General features: G+C 43.6%; 1 protein-coding gene across 1 annotated transcript in view; it reads left to right on the plus strand.

The window, feature by feature from the left end:
* Positions 1-20,234, plus strand: part of LNP1 (leukemia NUP98 fusion partner 1) — a 48,304-nt gene that overhangs the window by 7,916 nt on the left and 20,154 nt on the right. Inside the window, exon 2 of the mRNA XM_066598536.1 lies at positions 9,477-9,737. Within this exon, the coding sequence (XP_066454633.1) occupies positions 9,477-9,737 (261 nt within the window). The remainder of the gene's footprint in view (positions 1-9,476; positions 9,738-20,234) is intronic.

Raw genomic sequence — 20,234 nt, forward strand, 5'->3', positions numbered from 1 at the left:
CAGAGAGGATCATCCTGGATATACTTCCATTTCTCCTTTTCTGGTAGGATTGTCATCTTGCTGATGCTTCCATGTTTCCCGCCCTTGGTGGATTATCATCCTTTAACTGCTTTCTCGTTTTTTGCCCTGGGATGATGGTCATACTATGGACGCTCCCACATCTCCTGCCCTGGGAGGATTATCATCCTGCAGATGCTTCCACTTTTTGCATTCTGATTTTTAATAAAAAATGTAACTAAATCACTGGTTTTCTGGGGCAAATGAGAAGTTTTTTGCACAACAGCTTTATTACTAATATGTAAATAATGATGATCCTATTTATCTCTATGGGTGTAAGCTTTTTCAGTCATTAGTTTTGTCATGAGTTTTTTCTAAGGATCATTCATGATCTATTTTGTAGTGGTGAGATCAGTGTTTGAGCAAGTGGAAACCTGATACAAACTTGAGTTATTTTGACCAATTACAGACCACAAATTGTGTATGTAGAGATTATGTAAAATAACAGCACTAAAACCCCCAAAGAGGGCTTGAATGAAATGGGGACCAGATATTTGATACAATACTGGATCCCTATGTAGCAGGGTGTCAGATTCCTTCTGTTACTGTTGATTTATGAGAGACTGCAGTACCATGTTTGGACACACGGGAGCTCCAATGTAAAAGTGAACAAGCCTAATGTAAGATACCTGCTGGAAGGTTCTGGTAGATAGCCTGCGAGGATATAAAAGGATGTCGATTGTGGTTCTGAAACTTTCCGTTTGCCGCTGACTTATGAGACAGCTCTGTTAGGTGCAGATGTTCTGGGACTTTTAGGAGCTGCTATGAAATACTACCTACTCCTGGACCGTGGCTAAAAATCGCTAGCACTGTAACTCCATTGCCGGTACATAGGGAAGGCATATCTGGGAGCTTCCAGTGACCACCCCGGAAGGTAGAAAACAGGTCAAACTCTCCAAGAAGCTTAAGTTCACAGGAAATGTGTGCAAATCTCACTACCAATGGTTCCACCTTTTGGAGCCAAGAGAGCCGGTCTTTGGTGATTATTGTGTGCACGCATACTACAGGAGGAGCAACGGAAGTGTGGACTGTTCAATGACATTGGGTTTGATCTACCCATGTGGGGACTATTTAAAGGTGTCCGAAAGGTGCTAGGACATTTTGAAAACTTGTGTGATTTTGCATTTATTGTGTGACATATAATACTGAAAATCTGATATTCACTATTAACAAAGAGTGTATTTGAGAAATAGCTGCTTGCTTTGTGCTAAAGGGTTTGCAGTCAGTATAGAGTTGAAAGCGGTTTTAGCCGGTAGCTGGTTATTATTGATAATATTGTTTTTTGCCTGTTAAGGGGTTTTTCCTTACTGCTAGCCCCAAACCTATAACGGAATAATAACAAGCTATATTTATATAGTGCAAACATATTCCGCAGCGCTTACAAGACAGGGGGAATAAGAACAAAACCACAGTTACATGAAGTAATCAATTGATGGTAACAGTAGGAGTGAGGGACCTGCTCCAACGAGCTTACATACTACAAGTACTGGGGTGATACAGAAGGTAAAGGGGCTGGAGATGTGCGCGGTATGGCGAGGTGGAGAGTGAGGGATGCTATACACATACACAATAGTCAAATTGGGCTGTATAGTGGCCGAATCAGTATGACTGCAGGTGCCGGTTGATTACAGCTGGCAGGGATTGCAATCCGTAGGACAGGGAGCATGTTATCAGGCAGAGTACAGAGAGTTTTGCTTTTGGGGATATGGTATGCCTCCCTTGAGAGGTGTTTTTTTAGAGCATGCCTGAAGCTTTGTGTGTCAGTGATTGCCCAGATAGTTTTGGGTAGCGCATTCCAGAAGACAGGTGCTGTTCTGGAGAAGTCTTGGAGGCTGTAATGAAAGATTCGAATTAAAAGGGCACTTAATGTGATTTAGTAAGCAGAGGGAGGGCGCGGGCTGGGTGGTGGATTGAGATTTGGGAAGCAATGTAGGGTGGTGTAGTGCTATGGAGGGCTTTGTAGAATAAAAACGTACTTTGGTGAACACGTCCACTTATTTGACATCGTATCCAACATTCCTGGGCGCTTTGCCACATCCTGCTATACCTACACACTTGCATACATAGAAATGGTCCCTTTGCTAAGCTGCCATGTTTTGCCACATATTGCCACATTTATTACTGCTGTGGTGCCAGAATTCTGGCATTAGTTGAGCATTTTTGGTGCAAATGACATGTGGCTTTGTAAAACGTCGCTTAATTAGTCTAAATCTGGCTCCAGTAGTTGGTTGGTGTACACTGACCACATCTCTAGACAAAGATGCAACAAATGTATCAACATCTGGTGACATTGGATACATTTGTTTCATCTTTAAATTGAAGAAGGAAAGAAAAGCTGCCAGAATACTTGGTGTCAAAAATTCCCCTGCTGATGAATAAGCCCCAACGTACAGAGCTGTGCTAGATCCAAAGCAGTGCGGCTCCTGCAAACAGCTGATTGGGGGGAATGCCAGTCGTGAGACCTCCAAGCATCTGATACGGGTGACCTGTACCGAGAATAAATCATCAATGATACAGTCCCAGAAAACCCCTTCTAGCAGTATTTATATCCCTACTGACATTGTTTGCGAATGTGGTGTTGTTATTTTATTCATTGATCCATTCGCTCATCTAATTATTTATTGATCTGTGTATTCTTTCTCAGCTGCGCTGTTTGTTTTCGGGCCGCACGTTTGTCGCTCTGATAAACATGTTTGCTCAGTTTTAAAAACTGTATATATATATATATATATATATATCTTAAAGATAACCATATATTTGGATTTACAATTCAGATACGGTAATTGCCCCATATAACTAAGGGCTCCATCACACCAACGTATTTGCGCAAAATACAGAGAGAATAGAGGGTGTGTTTACATAAGACAACTATCGTCTGACTAGCGGCTTGAATCAGTTGCTACAGCGATTTGTTAGCGGATGAATGACTGTTGTCTGTGTACTTTTTACACTAGTAACTGTTCACTGGTTGTTCATAGTCTTGGTTGCTGAAGCGCACTCCTCACTGCAAAGTTTTTGGCTAGTTGTTAAAAGACAAACAACTGCCTGTTTGCACCCGACAAGAATTAATCAACCAGCAACTACTTTTACGTGAGCTGAAATAAAGCGATTAGCAACTACTGAATGAATTATCCCTTGTCACCCTGCTGGTGGCCATATTTATGTGAGATGGGCCAGGGGTTAGGCTGGGGTAACTCCCTGTTTCCCATAGGAGATTCCGAAGAAGAGAAGAGGAGGGTGGAGCGAATTCTATGAAGAATATGATTTTGATAGTGAAGATTGCAAACATTTTTTTGAAGATATATATATATATATATCTAAGTCCAGTCCAAGTTTTGCCACCGTATCTAACGGGGTGCAGTAATATGATTCTCAGAAAATCAAAGACCATGAACCTTAGGCACAATCCTTTCGACTGAAGGAAATATCGAAACAAGGGAATCAGAGGCGTAACTTGAAGCTTCGGGGCCCCAATGCAAAACCTGTAACAGGGCCCCCAACTATAATTCTTTATTCAAAGTACTGGGCTCCCTATATGGAGAAGAGAGGCCTTATGAACCCCCTAAGGCTCCTGGCCTGGGTGCAACCGCATCCCCTGCATCCCCTATAGTTACGCCCTTGAAGGGAATTAATTCAACTCTTCTTTATTAGTTATTAAAACAGCCAACTTAACGCGTTTTAAGGATGCAGCCTCTTCCTCAGAAAATGGCAGGTACCTGTCATTCTTCTCCTCCTGACTGTGGAAACCATTGGTCTATTCCTGCACTGCACTAAATTCAGACATTTTATGAGGAAGGGGCTACATCCTCGAAACGCATAAAGTTAGCTGCTTTAAAGGGGTTGTCCCGCGGCAGCAAGTGGGTCTATACACTTCTGTATGGCCATATTAATGCACTTTGTAATGTACATTGTGCATTAATTATGAGCCATACAGAAGTTATCAAAAGTTTTATACTTACCTGCTCCGTTGCTGGCGTCCTCGTCTCCATGGTGCCGACTAATTTTCGGCCTCTAATGGCCAAATTAGCCGCGCTTGCGCAGTCCGGGTCTTCTCTTGTCTTCAATGGGGCCGCTCGTGCAGAATGCCGGCTCCGTGTAGCTCCGCCCCGTCACGTGCCGATTCCAGCCAATCAGGAGGCTGGAATCGGCAATGGACCGCACAGAAGAGCTGCGGTCCACGGAGGAAGAGGATCCCGGCGGCCATCTTCACCGGTAAGTATAGAAGTCACCGGAGCGCGGGGATTAAGGTAAGCGCCGAGCGGTTTTTTTTTTTCCGTCCCTGCATCGGGGTTGTCTCGCGCCGAACGGGGGGGGGGGGGGGGGGGGGGTTGAAAAAAAAAAAAAACCCGTTTCGGCGCGGGACAACCCCTTTAATATCTAATAAAGAAGAATCGGGTTAATTCCCTTGTTTCAGTATTTTTTTTCAATCAAAAGGATCCATGGTCTTTGATTTTCTGAAAGTCCCATAGGAAATTGGGCCAGTTCACTGGGTCAGGTTTTATTGGCCAACGGAAGGTTCACCTTGGTTTGAGATAAAGACTGCATCAGAATGGTCATCATAGTGCTTTTTTCTGTATAGGCGGTAAACCGCATTACCAATCCCTTATGGCCGGGCTCCAGCTAAGTTAAAGCAGGGCTCATATGAGATGCAAAATCCCAGTGTTGGCTTCTCACCATAGTCACCCATTGTATCCTTCAAGGGAAGCTCTCGTAGGCAGACATCATACTGCTTGCTAAAACAACTTTATTAACAGTTTGGACCCACTGTGCTAACCGACCATCCTGGCTTTTGGACCAGACCTGATGTGGCTGCCAGCTGACCCCAGAGGTCAGAGGTAATGCTGCAAGGCAATCTCAGATGGGAAATCTTGCCCTTAGCAAATCTGGAAGATGGGAAGACCCCTGCCTAAAAGCAGGGTAGGCGTCCTGAGAAGAATGACCCCATGCTGGAACCTTAGGGCTAATTATCCATGATAGGGCACAGGGATGAAGTACTGAACATAGGGCACACAAAACAGGACTGACTTACCACAGAGACTGGAATGATGCACAGACTAGAAGGAAATGGAAAAACTCACACAGGCAAAACCACAAGGCAAAGAACATACAGAATAAACAGCAACAGGATCAAACAGACAAAACAGTTCTGAGACAGGCGACCTAGATATATCAAGTATCTGATAAAAACACACATCAAAACTGAGGCAAAGAGGGAGGATTCCCAGCTCCCTTAAATAGGAAGGTGATTGCCATTTAAGCTGCAGCTGTGCTGTGAGCACTGAGAAGGGTTAACTAGTGCAGTGCTGATATAAGGTAGAAGAAACAAGTAGAATACAGAAGGAGCATAGTGACGCCCGAGTCTCCCTGGAACAGCAAGAGGGGAGTAAACATGGGTAGCAGACCTAACACTTGGCCTAAGCTCTGACAGCCCTCCTCCTAGAAACCGGGCAGAAATCATAGAGCGGGAGCCTTCTACTTCTTAAACCTTTCTCCCCAAAGGCACTTCAGCAGCAAAATATGTATACATATATCTTAGCAGTAACCAAGTAAAGCAATAGGGCACAAAAACGATAACCCCCTTACATTTACATGGAATAAATGTCACTTATGTTTGCTTGATCAAGCGATTATCCGGATGATAGTTGTTCTGTCTAAAGCCACCAAAACCCAGCTAATAAGACTGAGGAAACACCAGCACTGATGAACAGGCTGATTTGTGTCCTTCTGACAGAGATTTATGTCACCAGTTTCAGCTCTTTGTCTGTTGAAATGAGCTGGATTATTGGGAAACAGTGGAAATTTAAGGGTATGGTCACACATGGCAGATTTGTTGCTGTAATATCAGTGACTGTGTCATACATCCGAACCCATAGATGTGAGTCAAAAATTATTTATGTGAGGTTTTAATGTAAAAAAAGCTTTAAAGGGGTTCTTTGACCTTTAACCCCTTAAAAGCAAAGTAAATTCATGGGGCTTGGTCCTGGACTTTAATTCCAGCCGATAGTAAATATACAGCACGAGATTAAAGCTCCTGTTCCTGCAATCTTGCAGGAGCAGGTCGGGTCCTCAGCTGCTAATCACAGCTGAGGACCCAGAGGGGAAGACAGAAGTGGTTCTTAAGTGCTTTTGCCTTCTCCTTTACAGGCTACATAATGCTCAATCAGCGCTATGTAGTGAAGGGAGAAAGTGTGTTACTTCCGCTGTTCGACCTGGCGATCACATGATTGCCGAGTGCCCCCTGCCACAGCAAAACTGCAGTGTCATAGCAGACCCAGACCAGGTGTTTTTTAGTGGCTACTGTGACTATAGGTGGATGTTTTTCCCCATAAGAGGGACTGCTATGGATGCTGCTGCAATGGATTCCCCAGCTACAGTGGAAAAGTGTGAAATAAATAAAAAAAGACAATGCGAATGACCCCCAGAGCTCTTATTTGTGCCTATATACTAATTTTAAAAATAAACAATTAGAAATGTAAAAACCTTTTAAATGTTTAACCTTCATACCACTAATAGTGATGAGCGAGCATACTCGCTAAGGGCAATTGCTTGAGCGAGCATTGCCCTTAGCGAGTACGAGCCCGCTCAAGAGACAAGGTTCGGGTGCTGGCGGCAGGCAGGGAGCTGCGGGGGAGAGCGGGGAGGAACGGAGGGGAGATCTCTCTCTGCCTCTCTCCATCGGCTCCCCCCTGCTGACTGCCGCAACTCACCGCTCCCCCGCGCCGGCACCTGAACCTTGTCTTTCGAGCGGGCAGGTACTCGCTATGGGCAATGCTCGCTCGAGCAATTGCCCTTAGCGAGTATGCTCGCTCATCTCTAACCACTAGTAAAACAGTCAGTGAAAAAAGATATAAAAAATAGCCAATATGTCATAGGAAAAAAAACGCAGCTGAAGAGAATAAAATAGGGCAGTAAAACTGCCACATGGGGAAAATCTCTAAAAAGTGGTCTTTTAGGCCAAAACATTCTGGTCTTTAAGGAGTTAAAACAACTTGCCCCATGTGCTTTCTCTTGCCATATGAGACGTATAACTTTATTTTATTTTCCCATCGATGGGGCTGTGAGAGGTTGTTCTGTGCAGAGCAACTTGTAACTTCTATTGGTACCATTTTAGAATACATGTGATTTTTTGATTACTTTTTCCTCGATTTTTCTTTAGGAGATGAGGGGACAATACTGCCAGTATGTATTTTGTTTCTAAGACATTCACCATGTAGGGTAAATAATTACATATTTTAATAGTTCGGAATTTTACTGATAATGCCAATTGTGTTTATTTTATTTGTTTGTTATATGCTGTGTTTGGTTTTCGCCAATCGTTGGCGCAATGTTGGGCATTATGGCCGATGTTCTCCACTTTGGTCTGGTCTGTCCAAAGGACATTGTTCCAGAGGTCTTGTGGTTTAGATGCGGCTTTGCAAACTTTAGCCAGGCTGCCATGTTCTTTTTAGAAAGAAGAGGCATTCTTCTGGCAACCTTTCCAAATACTCCATACTTGTTCAGTCTTCTGATTGTACTGTCATAAACCTGAACACTTAGCATGCTATGTGAGGCTTACAGAGTCTGAGATGTACGTAGCTCTGGGGTTGCTTGCTATATAAGCTATGCAGGGCGCATGGGGGGGGGGGGGGGGCGAATTACAGTGGAATAGTATTTGTGAATGTGATGCAGGGGCATTCATCTGGGAAGTGAATGAGGGGCATTCACCAGGGACATTCATCACAGACATTCACTAGTGGCATTCGTCATGAGCATTCATGAGGGACATTCACCAGGGGCATTCTTTGTGGACATTCACTGGGGATATTCATTATGAGTATTCACCAGGGACATTCATCGTTGGCATTCGCTAGGGGCATTCATCATGAGCATTTATGATAGACATTCACCAGGAACTTCACCAGGCTCATTCATCACAGACATTCACCAGTGGCATTCGTCAGTGGCATTTATCATGAGCATTCATGAGGGACATTCACTAGGGGCATTCACCAGGAACTTCACCAAGCTCATTCATCACAGACATTCACCAGTGGCATTCATCATGGATATTCACTGTTGATATTCATTATGAGTATTCACCAGGGACATTCATCGATAGCATTCACTTGGGGCATTCATCAAGAGCATTCCTGATGGACATTTACCAGGAACTTCACCTGGCTCATTCATCACAGACATTCATCAGTGGCATTCGCCAAGGACATTCATCACAGGCATTCGCCAGGGACATCCATCAGTGGCATTCATCATGAGCGTTCATGAGGGACATTCACCAGGGGCATTCATCACAGACCTTCGCCGGGGGCATTCATCACAGACATTCATCAGTGGCATTCATCACAGACCTTCGCCGGGGGCATTCATCACAGACATTCATCAGTGGCATTCGCCAGGGACATTCATCACAGACATTTACTAGGGACATTCGTCAGTGGCATTCATCATGAGCGTTCATGAGGGACATTCACCAGGGGCATTCATCACAGACATTCACTAGTGGCATTCGTCATGAGCGTTCATGAGGGACATTCACCAGGGGCATTCTTTGTGGACATTCACTGGGGATATTCATTATGAGTATTCACCAGGGACATTCATCGTTGGCATTCGCTAGGGGCATTCATCATGAGCATTTATGATAGACATTCACCAGGAACTTCACCAGGCTCATTCATCACAGACATTCACCAGTGGCATTCATCATGGATATTCACTGTTGATATTCATTATGAGTATTCACCAGGGACATTCATCGATAGCATTTACTTGGGGCATTCATCAAGAGCATTCCTGATGGACATTTACCAGGAACTTCACCTGGCTCATTCATCACAGACATTCATCAGTGGCATTCGCCAAGGACATTCATCACAGGCATTCGCCAGGGACATCCATCAGTGGCATTCATCATGAGCGTTCATGAGGGACATTCACCAGGGGCATTCATCACAGACATTCACCAGGGGCATTCATCACAGGCATTCACCAGGGGCATTCATCACAGACCTTCGCCGGGGGCATTCATCACAGACATTCATCAGTGGCATTCACCAGGGACATTCATCACAGACATTTACTAGGGACATTCACTAGTGGCATTCGTCATGAGCGTTCATGAGGGACATTCACCAGGGGCATTCATCACAGACATTCATCAGTGGCATTCACTAGGGGCATTCACCAGGAACTTCCATGATGGACATTCACCAGGGGCATTCATCACAGACCTTCGCCAGGGGCATTCATCACAGACCTTCTCCGGGGGCATTTCTTCCCAGACATTCACTGGGGATACTCATCAGGGGCATTCATCAGACAATTATTATTTTTTCCTACCTCGTTGTGTTCTGCATTGATGCCTGCAGGGATAATGATGCTCCTCTATTTTATGACTGCTGAAGTCTCATCTCCTTTTCCAGGCCCAGCTCTCTGCCATGCATGTGGCCCGATTCCACTCAGCTTCCAAGGCACCATCTCCTGTCTATCTGAAGGGATACAAGGAGCCTCATGGGGATAAAGACACCAAAAGCAACAACCACTCCAAATTAAGCAAAATCTTCTCAGTTGACACCTCAGTGCCCGAAAGCAAAGAACAGAAAAAGCGATCAAACTCTATACAGGAATTCTCTGAATCATTCGATAAGCAACTGCGCTTCCGGACCAAGCGCTCCACCTCTCTGGTAAGAGCTTACGATTGGATGTAGATCAGTCCTTAGATTGGCTCTAGGTGGGCCTCCTATCTACTCCACCATCCAGCACTATACTACTTGGATGTCACAGTGTCACATGGCATTACACTGTACCCAGTTATGCCATGCAGTGTCCAGAGAAATAGCCCCTACCCTAACTTGACAATACACAGAAAACACCGCAGTAAAAAAAACAAACAACTGGCCATGACTCTGCCAAGCAACGTCAGCTGGCTGCCTGTGGTCTCCAGATCTGAAGGTGGCCCCTATAGTAAAATGGTTGTCATCCAAAGAGAAGGCAGAATACCTGGGTAATTCAAGGGCTTTCATAAATTAAAGGGCTTTTCCAGGTTTAGAAAAAACATGTCTGCTTTTTTTCCCCCCAAACAGCGCCACATCTGTCCATGGGTTGGGTCTGGTAATGCAGCTCAGGTTCATTAAAGTGAATAGGGCTGAGCTACAGTACCGCACACAACCGATGGACAGGTGCAGCATTTTTTTAGGAAGAGAACAGCCCTGTTTTTGTAATTCTGCACAACTTTAAGTAAGTCTAGCCAACACCAAAGTGATATGTACAAGAAAGGTCATAAAATCTTTAAGAGGAGCCGTGTCTTACAATCACATGCATGCACGATAAAGAGCAGAGAGTAGGACTGCCTGGTTTAGGTCATCATTGACATGAGCAGTGAGTTATCTTCTGCCTGAGCTTTGCTGATGACACAAGCACAGAGATCTAGTCAGTCACTCTAGATGGGTGGGGGACGAAGTGCTTATAAATAGTGCCATGTTGTGTGTACAAGTGCCCGAGGGCTCCCATACAGTGCCTATAATGTGCCCCTTCATCCTATCTGTCCTCAGTCCAGCATGTAATTTACATAGTGTTTAGGCTTGGGTCAGGACTTCTTGGCCACAGGCTGCCTCATTCACCTTTTTTAAGCGCCTAATATCAATACTCTGGACTCACTAGTCCTTACACACCAAACTCACTAATCTCCATGCACCAAACTCAATAATCCCCACATCCAGACTCACTAATTTCCATTTGTTAGATTCACTCATTTAAACACACTGGATTTGCTAATCTCCATACCCTGGACTCACCAGTCTCCATGTACTGGACTCACTAATATCCATATCCTATACATGGGACTCACTAATCTCCATATCTCATACATGGGACTCACTAATCTCCATATGTCATACATGGGACTCACTAATCTCCATATCTCATACATGGGACTCACTAATATCCATATCCCATACATGGGACTCACTAATCTCCATATCCCATACATGGGACTCACTAATCTCCATATCTCATACATGGGACTCACTAATCTCCATATCTCATACAAGGGACTCACTAATCTCCATACACTGGACTCACTAATCTCCATATCCCATACATGGGACTCACTAATCTCCATATGTCATACATGGGACTCACTAATCTCCATATCTCATACATGGGACTCACTAATATCCATATCCCATACATGGGACTCACTAATCTCCATATCCCATACATGGGACTCACTAATCTCCATATCTCATACATGGGACTCACTAATCTCCATACACTGGACTCACTAATCTCCATATCCCATACATGGGACTCACTAATCTCCATATGTCATACATGGGACTCACTAATCTCCATATCTCATACATGGGACTCACTAATATCCATATCCCATACATGGGACTCACTAATCTCCATATCCCATACATGGGACTCACTAATCTCCATATCTCATACATGGGACTCACTAATATCCATATCCCATACATGGGACTCACTAATCTCCATATCTCATACATGGGACTCACTAATCTCCATATCTCATACATGGGACTCACTAATCTCCATATCCCATACATGGGACTCACTAATCTCCATATCTCATACATGGGACTCACTAATCTCCATACACTGGACTCACTAATCTCCATATCCCATACACGGGACTCACTAATCTCCATATGTCATACATGGGACTCACTAATCTCCATATCTCATACATGGGACTCACTAATATCCATATCCCATACATGGGACTCACTAATCTCCATATACCATACATGGGACTCACTAATATCCATATCTCATACATGGGACTCACTAATATCCATATCCCATACATGGAACTCACTAATATCCATATCCCATACATGGGACTCACTAATCTCCATATCTCATACATGGGACTCACTAATCTCCATATCTCATACATGGGACTCACTAATCTCCATATCCCATACATGGGACTCACTAATCTCCATATCTCATACAAGGGACTCACTAATCTCCATACACTGGACTCACTAATCTCCATATCCCATACATGGGACTCACTAATCTCCATATGTCATACATGGGACTCACTAATCTCCATATCTCATACATGGGACTCACTAATATCCATATCCCATACATGGGACTCACTAATCTCCATATCCCATACATGGGACTCACTAATCTCCATATCTCATACATGGGACTCACTAATCTCCATACACTGGACTCACTAATCTCCATATCCCATACATGGGACTCACTAATCTCCATATGTCATACATGGGACTCACTAATCTCCATATCTCATACATGGGACTCACTAATATCCATATCCCATACATGGGACTCACTAATCTCCATATCCCATACATGGGACTCACTAATCTCCATATCTCATACATGGGACTCACTAATATCCATATCCCATACATGGGACTCACTAATCTCCATATCTCATACATGGGACTCACTAATCTCCATATCTCATACATGGGACTCACTAATCTCCATATCCCATACATGGGAGTCACTAATCTCCATATCTCATACATGGGACTCACTAATCTCCATACACTGGACTCACTAATCTCCATATCCCATACACGGGACTCACTAATCTCCATATGTCATACATGGGACTCACTAATCTCCATATCTCATACATGGGACTCACTAATATCCATATCCCATACATGGGACTCACTAATCTCCATATCCCATACATGGGACTCACTAATCTCCATATCTCATACATGGGACTCACTAATATCCATATCCCATACATGGGACTCACTAATATCCATATCCCATACATGGGACTCACTAATCTCCATATCTCATACATGGGACTCACTAATCTCCATATCTCATACATGGGACTCACTAATCTCCATATCCCATACATGGGACTCACTAATCTCCATATGTCATACATGGGACTCACTAATCTCCATATCTCATACATGGGACACACTAATATCCATATCTCATACATGGGACTCACTAATATCCATATCCCATACATGGGACTTACTAATCTCCATATCTCATACATGGGACTCACTAATATCCATATCCCATACATGGGACTCACTAATCTCCATATCCCATACATGGGACTCACTAATCTCCATATCTCATACATGGGACTCACTAATATCTATATCCCATACATGGGACTCACTAATCTCCATATCTCATACATGGGACTCACTAATCTCCATATCTCATACATGGGACTCACTAATCTCCATATCCCATACATGGGACACACTAATATCCATATCTCATACATGGGACTCACTAATATCCATATCCCATACATGGGACACACTAATATCCATATCTCATACATGGGACTCACTAATCTCCATATCCCATACATGGGACTTACTAATCTCCATATCTCATACATGGGACTCACTAATATCCATATCCCATACATGGGACTCACTAATCTTCATATCTCATACACTGGACTCACTAATCTCCATATCTCATACACTGGACTCACTAATCTCCATATCTCATACACTGGACTCACTAATATCCATATCCCATACATGGGACTCACTAATCTTCATATCTCATACACTGGACTCACTAATATCCATATCCCATACATGGGACTCACTAATCTTCATATCTCATACACTGGACTCACTAATATCCATATCTCATACACTGGACTCACTAATCTCCATATCTCATACATGGGACTCACTAATCTTCATATCCCATACATGGGACTCACTAATCTCCATATCCCATACATGGGACTCACTAATCTCCATATCCCATACATGGGACTCACTAATCTCCATATCTCATACATGGGACTCACTAATCTCCATACACTGGACTCACTAATCTCCATATCCCATACATGGGACTCACTAATCTCCATATGTCATACATGGGACTCACTAATCTCCATATCTCATACATGGGACTCACTAATATCCATATCCCATACATGGGACTCACTAATCTCCATATCCCATACATGGGACTCACTAATCTCCATATCTCATACATGGGACTCACTAATATCCATATCCCATACATGGGACTCACTAATCTCCATATCTCATACATGGGACTCACTAATCTCCATATCTCATACATGGGACTCACTAATCTCCATATCCCATACATGGGAGTCACTAATCTCCATATCTCATACATGGGACTCACTAATCTCCATACACTGGACTCACTAATCTCCATATCCCATACACGGGACTCACTAATCTCCATATGTCATACATGGGACTCACTAATCTCCATATCTCATACATGGGACTCACTAATATCCATATCCCATACATGGGACTCACTAATCTCCATATCCCATACATGGGACTCACTAATCTCCATATCTCATACATGGGACTCACTAATATCCATATCCCATACATGGGACTCACTAATATCCATATCCCATACATGGGACTCACTAATCTCCATATCTCATACATGGGACTCACTAATCTCCATATCTCATACATGGGACTCACTAATCTCCATATCCCATACATGGGACTCACTAATCTCCATATGTCATACATGGGACTCACTAATCTCCATATCTCATACATGGGACACACTAATATCCATATCTCATACATGGGACTCACTAATATCCATATCCCATACATGGGACTTACTAATCTCCATATCTCATACATGGGACTCACTAATATCCATATCCCATACATGGGACTCACTAATCTCCATATCCCATACATGGGACTCACTAATCTCCATATCTCATACATGGGACTCACTAATATCTATATCCCATACATGGGACTCACTAATCTCCATATCTCATACATGGGACTCACTAATCTCCATATCTCATACATGGGACTCACTAATCTCCATATCCCATACATGGGACACACTAATATCCATATCTCATACATGGGACTCACTAATATCCATATCCCATACATGGGACACACTAATATCCATATCTCATACATGGGACTCACTAATCTCCATATCCCATACATGGGACTTACTAATCTCCATATCTCATACATGGGACTCACTAATATCCATATCCCATACATGGGACTCACTAATCTTCATATCTCATACACTGGACTCACTAATCTCCATATCTCATACACTGGACTCACTAATCTCCATATCTCATACACTGGACTCACTAATATCCATATCCCATACATGGGACTCACTAATCTTCATATCTCATACACTGGACTCACTAATATCCATATCCCATACATGGGACTCACTAATCTTCATATCTCATACACTGGACTCACTAATATCCATATCTCATACACTGGACTCACTAATCTCCATATCTCATACATGGGACTCACTAATCTTCATACCTCATACACTGGACTCACTAATATCCATATCTCATACATGGGACTCACTAATATCCATATCCCATACACTGGACTCACTAATCTCCATACACTGGACTCACTAATCTCCATATGCCGGAATGTCTTTTTTTGCAGCTTGATTATCCAGTTATTGAAAAACAAAATTGTCTGTTATGCACCAATGTATCAAATGTGTATTAGGACGGCCTAATAGGGTGAGCAATAGCGTACTCTTACATGGGACTACTGCCAGGCACTTAAAGGGGTATTGCGGGTATAGACTAACATTTCACTATCTAATGTACATCATTACAATAAGTCATATTGTAATAGGTTTACTGTATCCGGTCAAAATTTTCTTAATTTTCTATCCCTGCACACGACCGTCCACCTGAAAATGATCTCCACTTCTTCTGACATCTTGTCCGCATTTGCTACTTCCTTCCCTGTCTATAGCCTCCAACGTCCTGTGAGCAGTGCATTATGGGAGGACAGGAGTGCTATATTGCTCATGTGCAGTGCTGGAAGCTCCTGCCTGTCAGCTTCAGCCGCCTTCTCTGGCACTCTGATTGGGGGAGAGGTTGGTGCTGGTAAGTTGTAGGACCTATGAGCTGTGGGCGGAGCTACAGTGTTGGCGGGAGACAAGCCCTATGCATGCTGGGAATTGTAGGTAGCAGTCTGTTGTGTTTACTGTGGAAGTGATGCATGTAAACCAAGTGGAAGATCAGCAGCTGCAGGGGATGAAGAAGAGGGTCCAGAGGGCCGGATAAAAGTTACCAGTTGCTGCTTCTTAGCTGGACCTCCTAGATCGCAGCATTTTCAGAAGTTTTTTCATCCATTCACACGGGCTGCTGTGGCTTATTAGTGAAAAAATACTCCACAGCCCGGAAGTCCTTGTCGGCATAAATCCTCGGAACGACTTCTAATGCCTAAATAGAGGCACCTGTAATGTTTTTGCAGAGCTGGACATGCCTAAATTCACCCTCCCTTTTTTTCAGCTCTCATAGGAGTCTATTGGAGCCGCCAGCGTATCTCGGCCGAAAGATAGGGCAAGATCTTTTCCGGGAGTGTATAAAATTGGCTGCCGTATTCGGTCGCCCATGTCCTATTTTATGCGGCGCAGTTCTTTTATGCGGCTAAACATCGCTCATCTGAATGAATACACTGAAAACCAATGCATCAGATGGTTGCGATTTTCGTCTCAACGTATAAATGCGGCTAAATAGTTGTGTAAAAACGAAAGAGGCCTTACATGGGATGACTATCGCTGAAAAGCACTTGTTTGAATGATTACTGTTGTTTAAACGAGTAGAATTACCCATGGGCTAGCACTAGTAGCTCCTAATAGATGTGCTCAGCAGTTAGTAATTAGTGGTTGCAATACTGCTAACACTCTTCAAACAACAAATAGGCAATATATCAACAATGAGTAACGATTCACCAATGGTACATTCAATCTAAGTTAATAACTGTCTGAAAGCTTGCCTGTAATAAAAGTGTACACCTAAAGTAAGAAGTCCTGCAAAGAACTGGCTCAGCTCTGGAAATGTCCTTATACTTTCAGAATGTGTATGAACCAACGGGTTTACTTGGGTCCAACTGAATAAAGTCTGGTGACAGCAAGCCTTGGTAGCCCTTTTCAATGTCTCAGTTCGTGTGGCTTTTTTTTTTTTTACCAAGGGCCGACCTCACTTACGAACTCTCGACAATAGCTGCACTGTAGCATGATTGAAGAGCCTTTTGACATCCGCTGGTGATCCCTAATATGAAGTACTGCAGAATGGATGTAACTTGCTCTCTCCCAGCACGTTACTCCAGCAGTTAACTCAATAGCGGTCCCTCCAGCCATAGCCTCTTGTAAACAGTAGCCATAGAACAAACCTGTATCACAGCAGCTCTCCCTTAGGCCTCTTTTATACGGCAACAACGATTTAGCTGCGAGATAAAGCAGTGATACCGCAGCTGTGTTTGGTGCGATATTGCAGCGTTTTCTCACGGCGATATTGGGATTTGGTGGCACTACAAAGTCGTGCAACTTTGTAGCGCTCCTGTTGAGGGGGTTCAAAAATCCCACCTCCAGGAAGCACTGGCAGCGAATCACTGCAGCGCTTGATAGACTAATCACAGCCATTCAATGCAATGGCTGTGATTGGTTCATCTAACGCTGCAGTGATTGGCTGAGCTACAGCACTCGAGAACCAATCAGAGCTAGTTCTTCCTGGAGGTCCAATTTTTGAACCCTTTCACCAGGAAGCGCTGGCTGAAGACTGCATACAAGTGTGCTGGAACTTCGAGAGGAGAAGTGCGGGCAGAGCGGACAGCGCCTGTTAGGTAATGTATTATTTTGGGGTTTTTTGCAATGCAGCTAGGGCTTAATTTAGGGACAAACAGTAGGACCTCCTACTGTAAAAGTTGCATGTGACACTGCCATTGAAAAGCACTGGTTCTTAATTGATACGGATCGCAAACGCAAAAAACATGCGCACATAAAAACGCCTGTCTGACTGAGGCCTCATAGGGAAACATGGGCTACAAAACATCGCAAATCGTGGCTGTATACAGCATGCCACGATTTTTGTTTTCTCGCAATTTAGCAGCCTACAAAACATTGCTAATGTGAAGGAACCCATTGGGAAGCACGGGCTTCATATACATGCGATTTGTAGAACTGTCGCATTGCAAGAAAATTGCGCGATTTTGTCGCCTGTGTAAAAGCGGTCTTAAGTAAATTTCTCTGTGTTACTAGCTGTGAGCTATTGTTTTCTGTCTCTCTGGCTCCAGCCACTGGATAATATCGTAATACTAGTAGGCCTCTAGGACCTGTCTTGGAAACGGGGCTTCTTACCAGCAGCTTAAGGAGGCTTCACCTAAATGCCCCCCCCCGCCCCCTACAGATGCATATAAATGGTACTGCTACTTGTACTTGGCACTATCACATCATTTCTTTATGGATGTCAGTGTGTATGGATTAATATGTTCTATATGTTATACATTATGTAACACCTTCATGCAATACATCAGTGCTTTACTGATCCATGAATATAAGGGAGGTATTTACATTGTAATTTCCTAATATGATTTTATAGGCATAGATTTATCTCTGTCAGTCTCATGCATACATGTCATTATTTTACAAGTAAAAGTACTAAAATAAATCTACAAAGTATAGTGCCCACATATTTAGAGCAGCAGTGCCCAAAAATGTCCCCAGATAGTGTCATGCATTGCCCATCTGACTTCTGATGCTCAGTGCATCATTGACTCCTCCCCCTAATCTCCAGCACACTGAAGTTGGATGGTGCACTGAACGTTCTGTCTGTGTGGCGCCTACTGGCTGCGCAGGGGTGTGGGTGATTGCAATGGCAGCGGTGGTGGCTCTGCTAATTTCCCCTCTCCCAAAACGCCACAGTGTGAATGGTGTTCTGATTTAGCCAAGTCAGGCAGGGTAAGATGATGGTTTGTCAAGTTCATGACGCCAGTCCGTATGTAGGCCGAGACCTACTCCAGACAAAATAATAAGTAAAATGTAAAAATAAAAAGCGGAAATTTTCTGTCTTCCTGGGGAATAGTGTGGTACCTCAGTGCGGATGGTTCGATGGTGGGAAGGGACTCCAGGAGACAGGATTAAACAGTAAAACAAAGGAACGTTTTATTTGCAGAGTGAGATCTTCACTTGGTGACAGTTATACAGTTTGCATTTCATTGGCTTGAGGTAGATAATTACAATATCGAGAGTAGCATCTTACATCTTACTTTGCTGGATGGTTACTATCAGTTTAGGGCCACACATCTATACTCCTTAGTTTTTCTTTTGGTTACTCTCTCTCTCTCTGTTCTTGCTATATGTTCAACATAACCTGGCTTTAGTACTCACACTTATCCACTTCCCACCGCACTGGCTCCTCTGTTCTTACTTTTTTTTCTCTTCAACTCTGGCTGGGAACTCTATAGCTCCTTCCACTCCACCTATTTAACTGATCCTCCATTCACAGGCTCACTTTCTTCCTGCTGCCTGACTAACCACTGCCCAAGCTGCTGCTAGGTGATGGGAACCCAATGAGAATGGGGGACCTGTCAGTAATCAGAACAGTGATAAAGCAGAATGTGAGTGCAAAACCACTTGAAGTAATAAAAACATTTAACCATGAAGTGTCCACATAAGTGCTGTAGTGACCCTAAGCCAGGATACTACATCTGCAACTGAAGTGAAATAGTGAAACTCTCTGTACCCCATGAAGTCGGAGGCTGCAGAGAACTGAAAGTGACTGACAAATCCCTTATAGGCCAAATAGCCCTAAAGACTTTCCCAGTGTGGCTCATTTATATGGTACTATAAGTTCCAGGAGAGTTATTAAGGACTTTAAAACTCTGCCTCCTGGTGCGTCTGTCTTTCTCCCCGTGACTACAATTGGAGGGCGTCCTGCTCTGATGGAACAACTCACATGGTCACACCAGAAAAATAGCACACCCATACAATGTCATACAGTACATATATAAAGAGTGCCATACAGCGACCTGATAGTCCCCTACAGTGTCCATGTGGGGGGGGGGGGGGGTCATATCGTAACTCCTACAAAATAATTGGTTGTGTAGCAACAATCCTGAAGCTTTAGAGCGGCTTCACATGAGCGTATGCGCATAAACGCTTGCCTCAGCGCATGAATGAGGTTGATTTGCGCACGTGTTCTGCGTATAGTACTGTACCTTTTGCACACTCAGGTCCAGTTCACACTCGTGCACAACACACCCCTAATGAGGTCCAGATGTGTTCTTACACCTGCGGCTTTTTACCGTGTTTCACACATCACCTTGCCTATT

The sequence above is a fragment of the Eleutherodactylus coqui genome, chromosome 4 (assembly GCF_035609145.1).
Source record: "Eleutherodactylus coqui strain aEleCoq1 chromosome 4, aEleCoq1.hap1, whole genome shotgun sequence".
Classification (NCBI taxonomy): domain Eukaryota; kingdom Metazoa; phylum Chordata; class Amphibia; order Anura; family Eleutherodactylidae; genus Eleutherodactylus; species Eleutherodactylus coqui.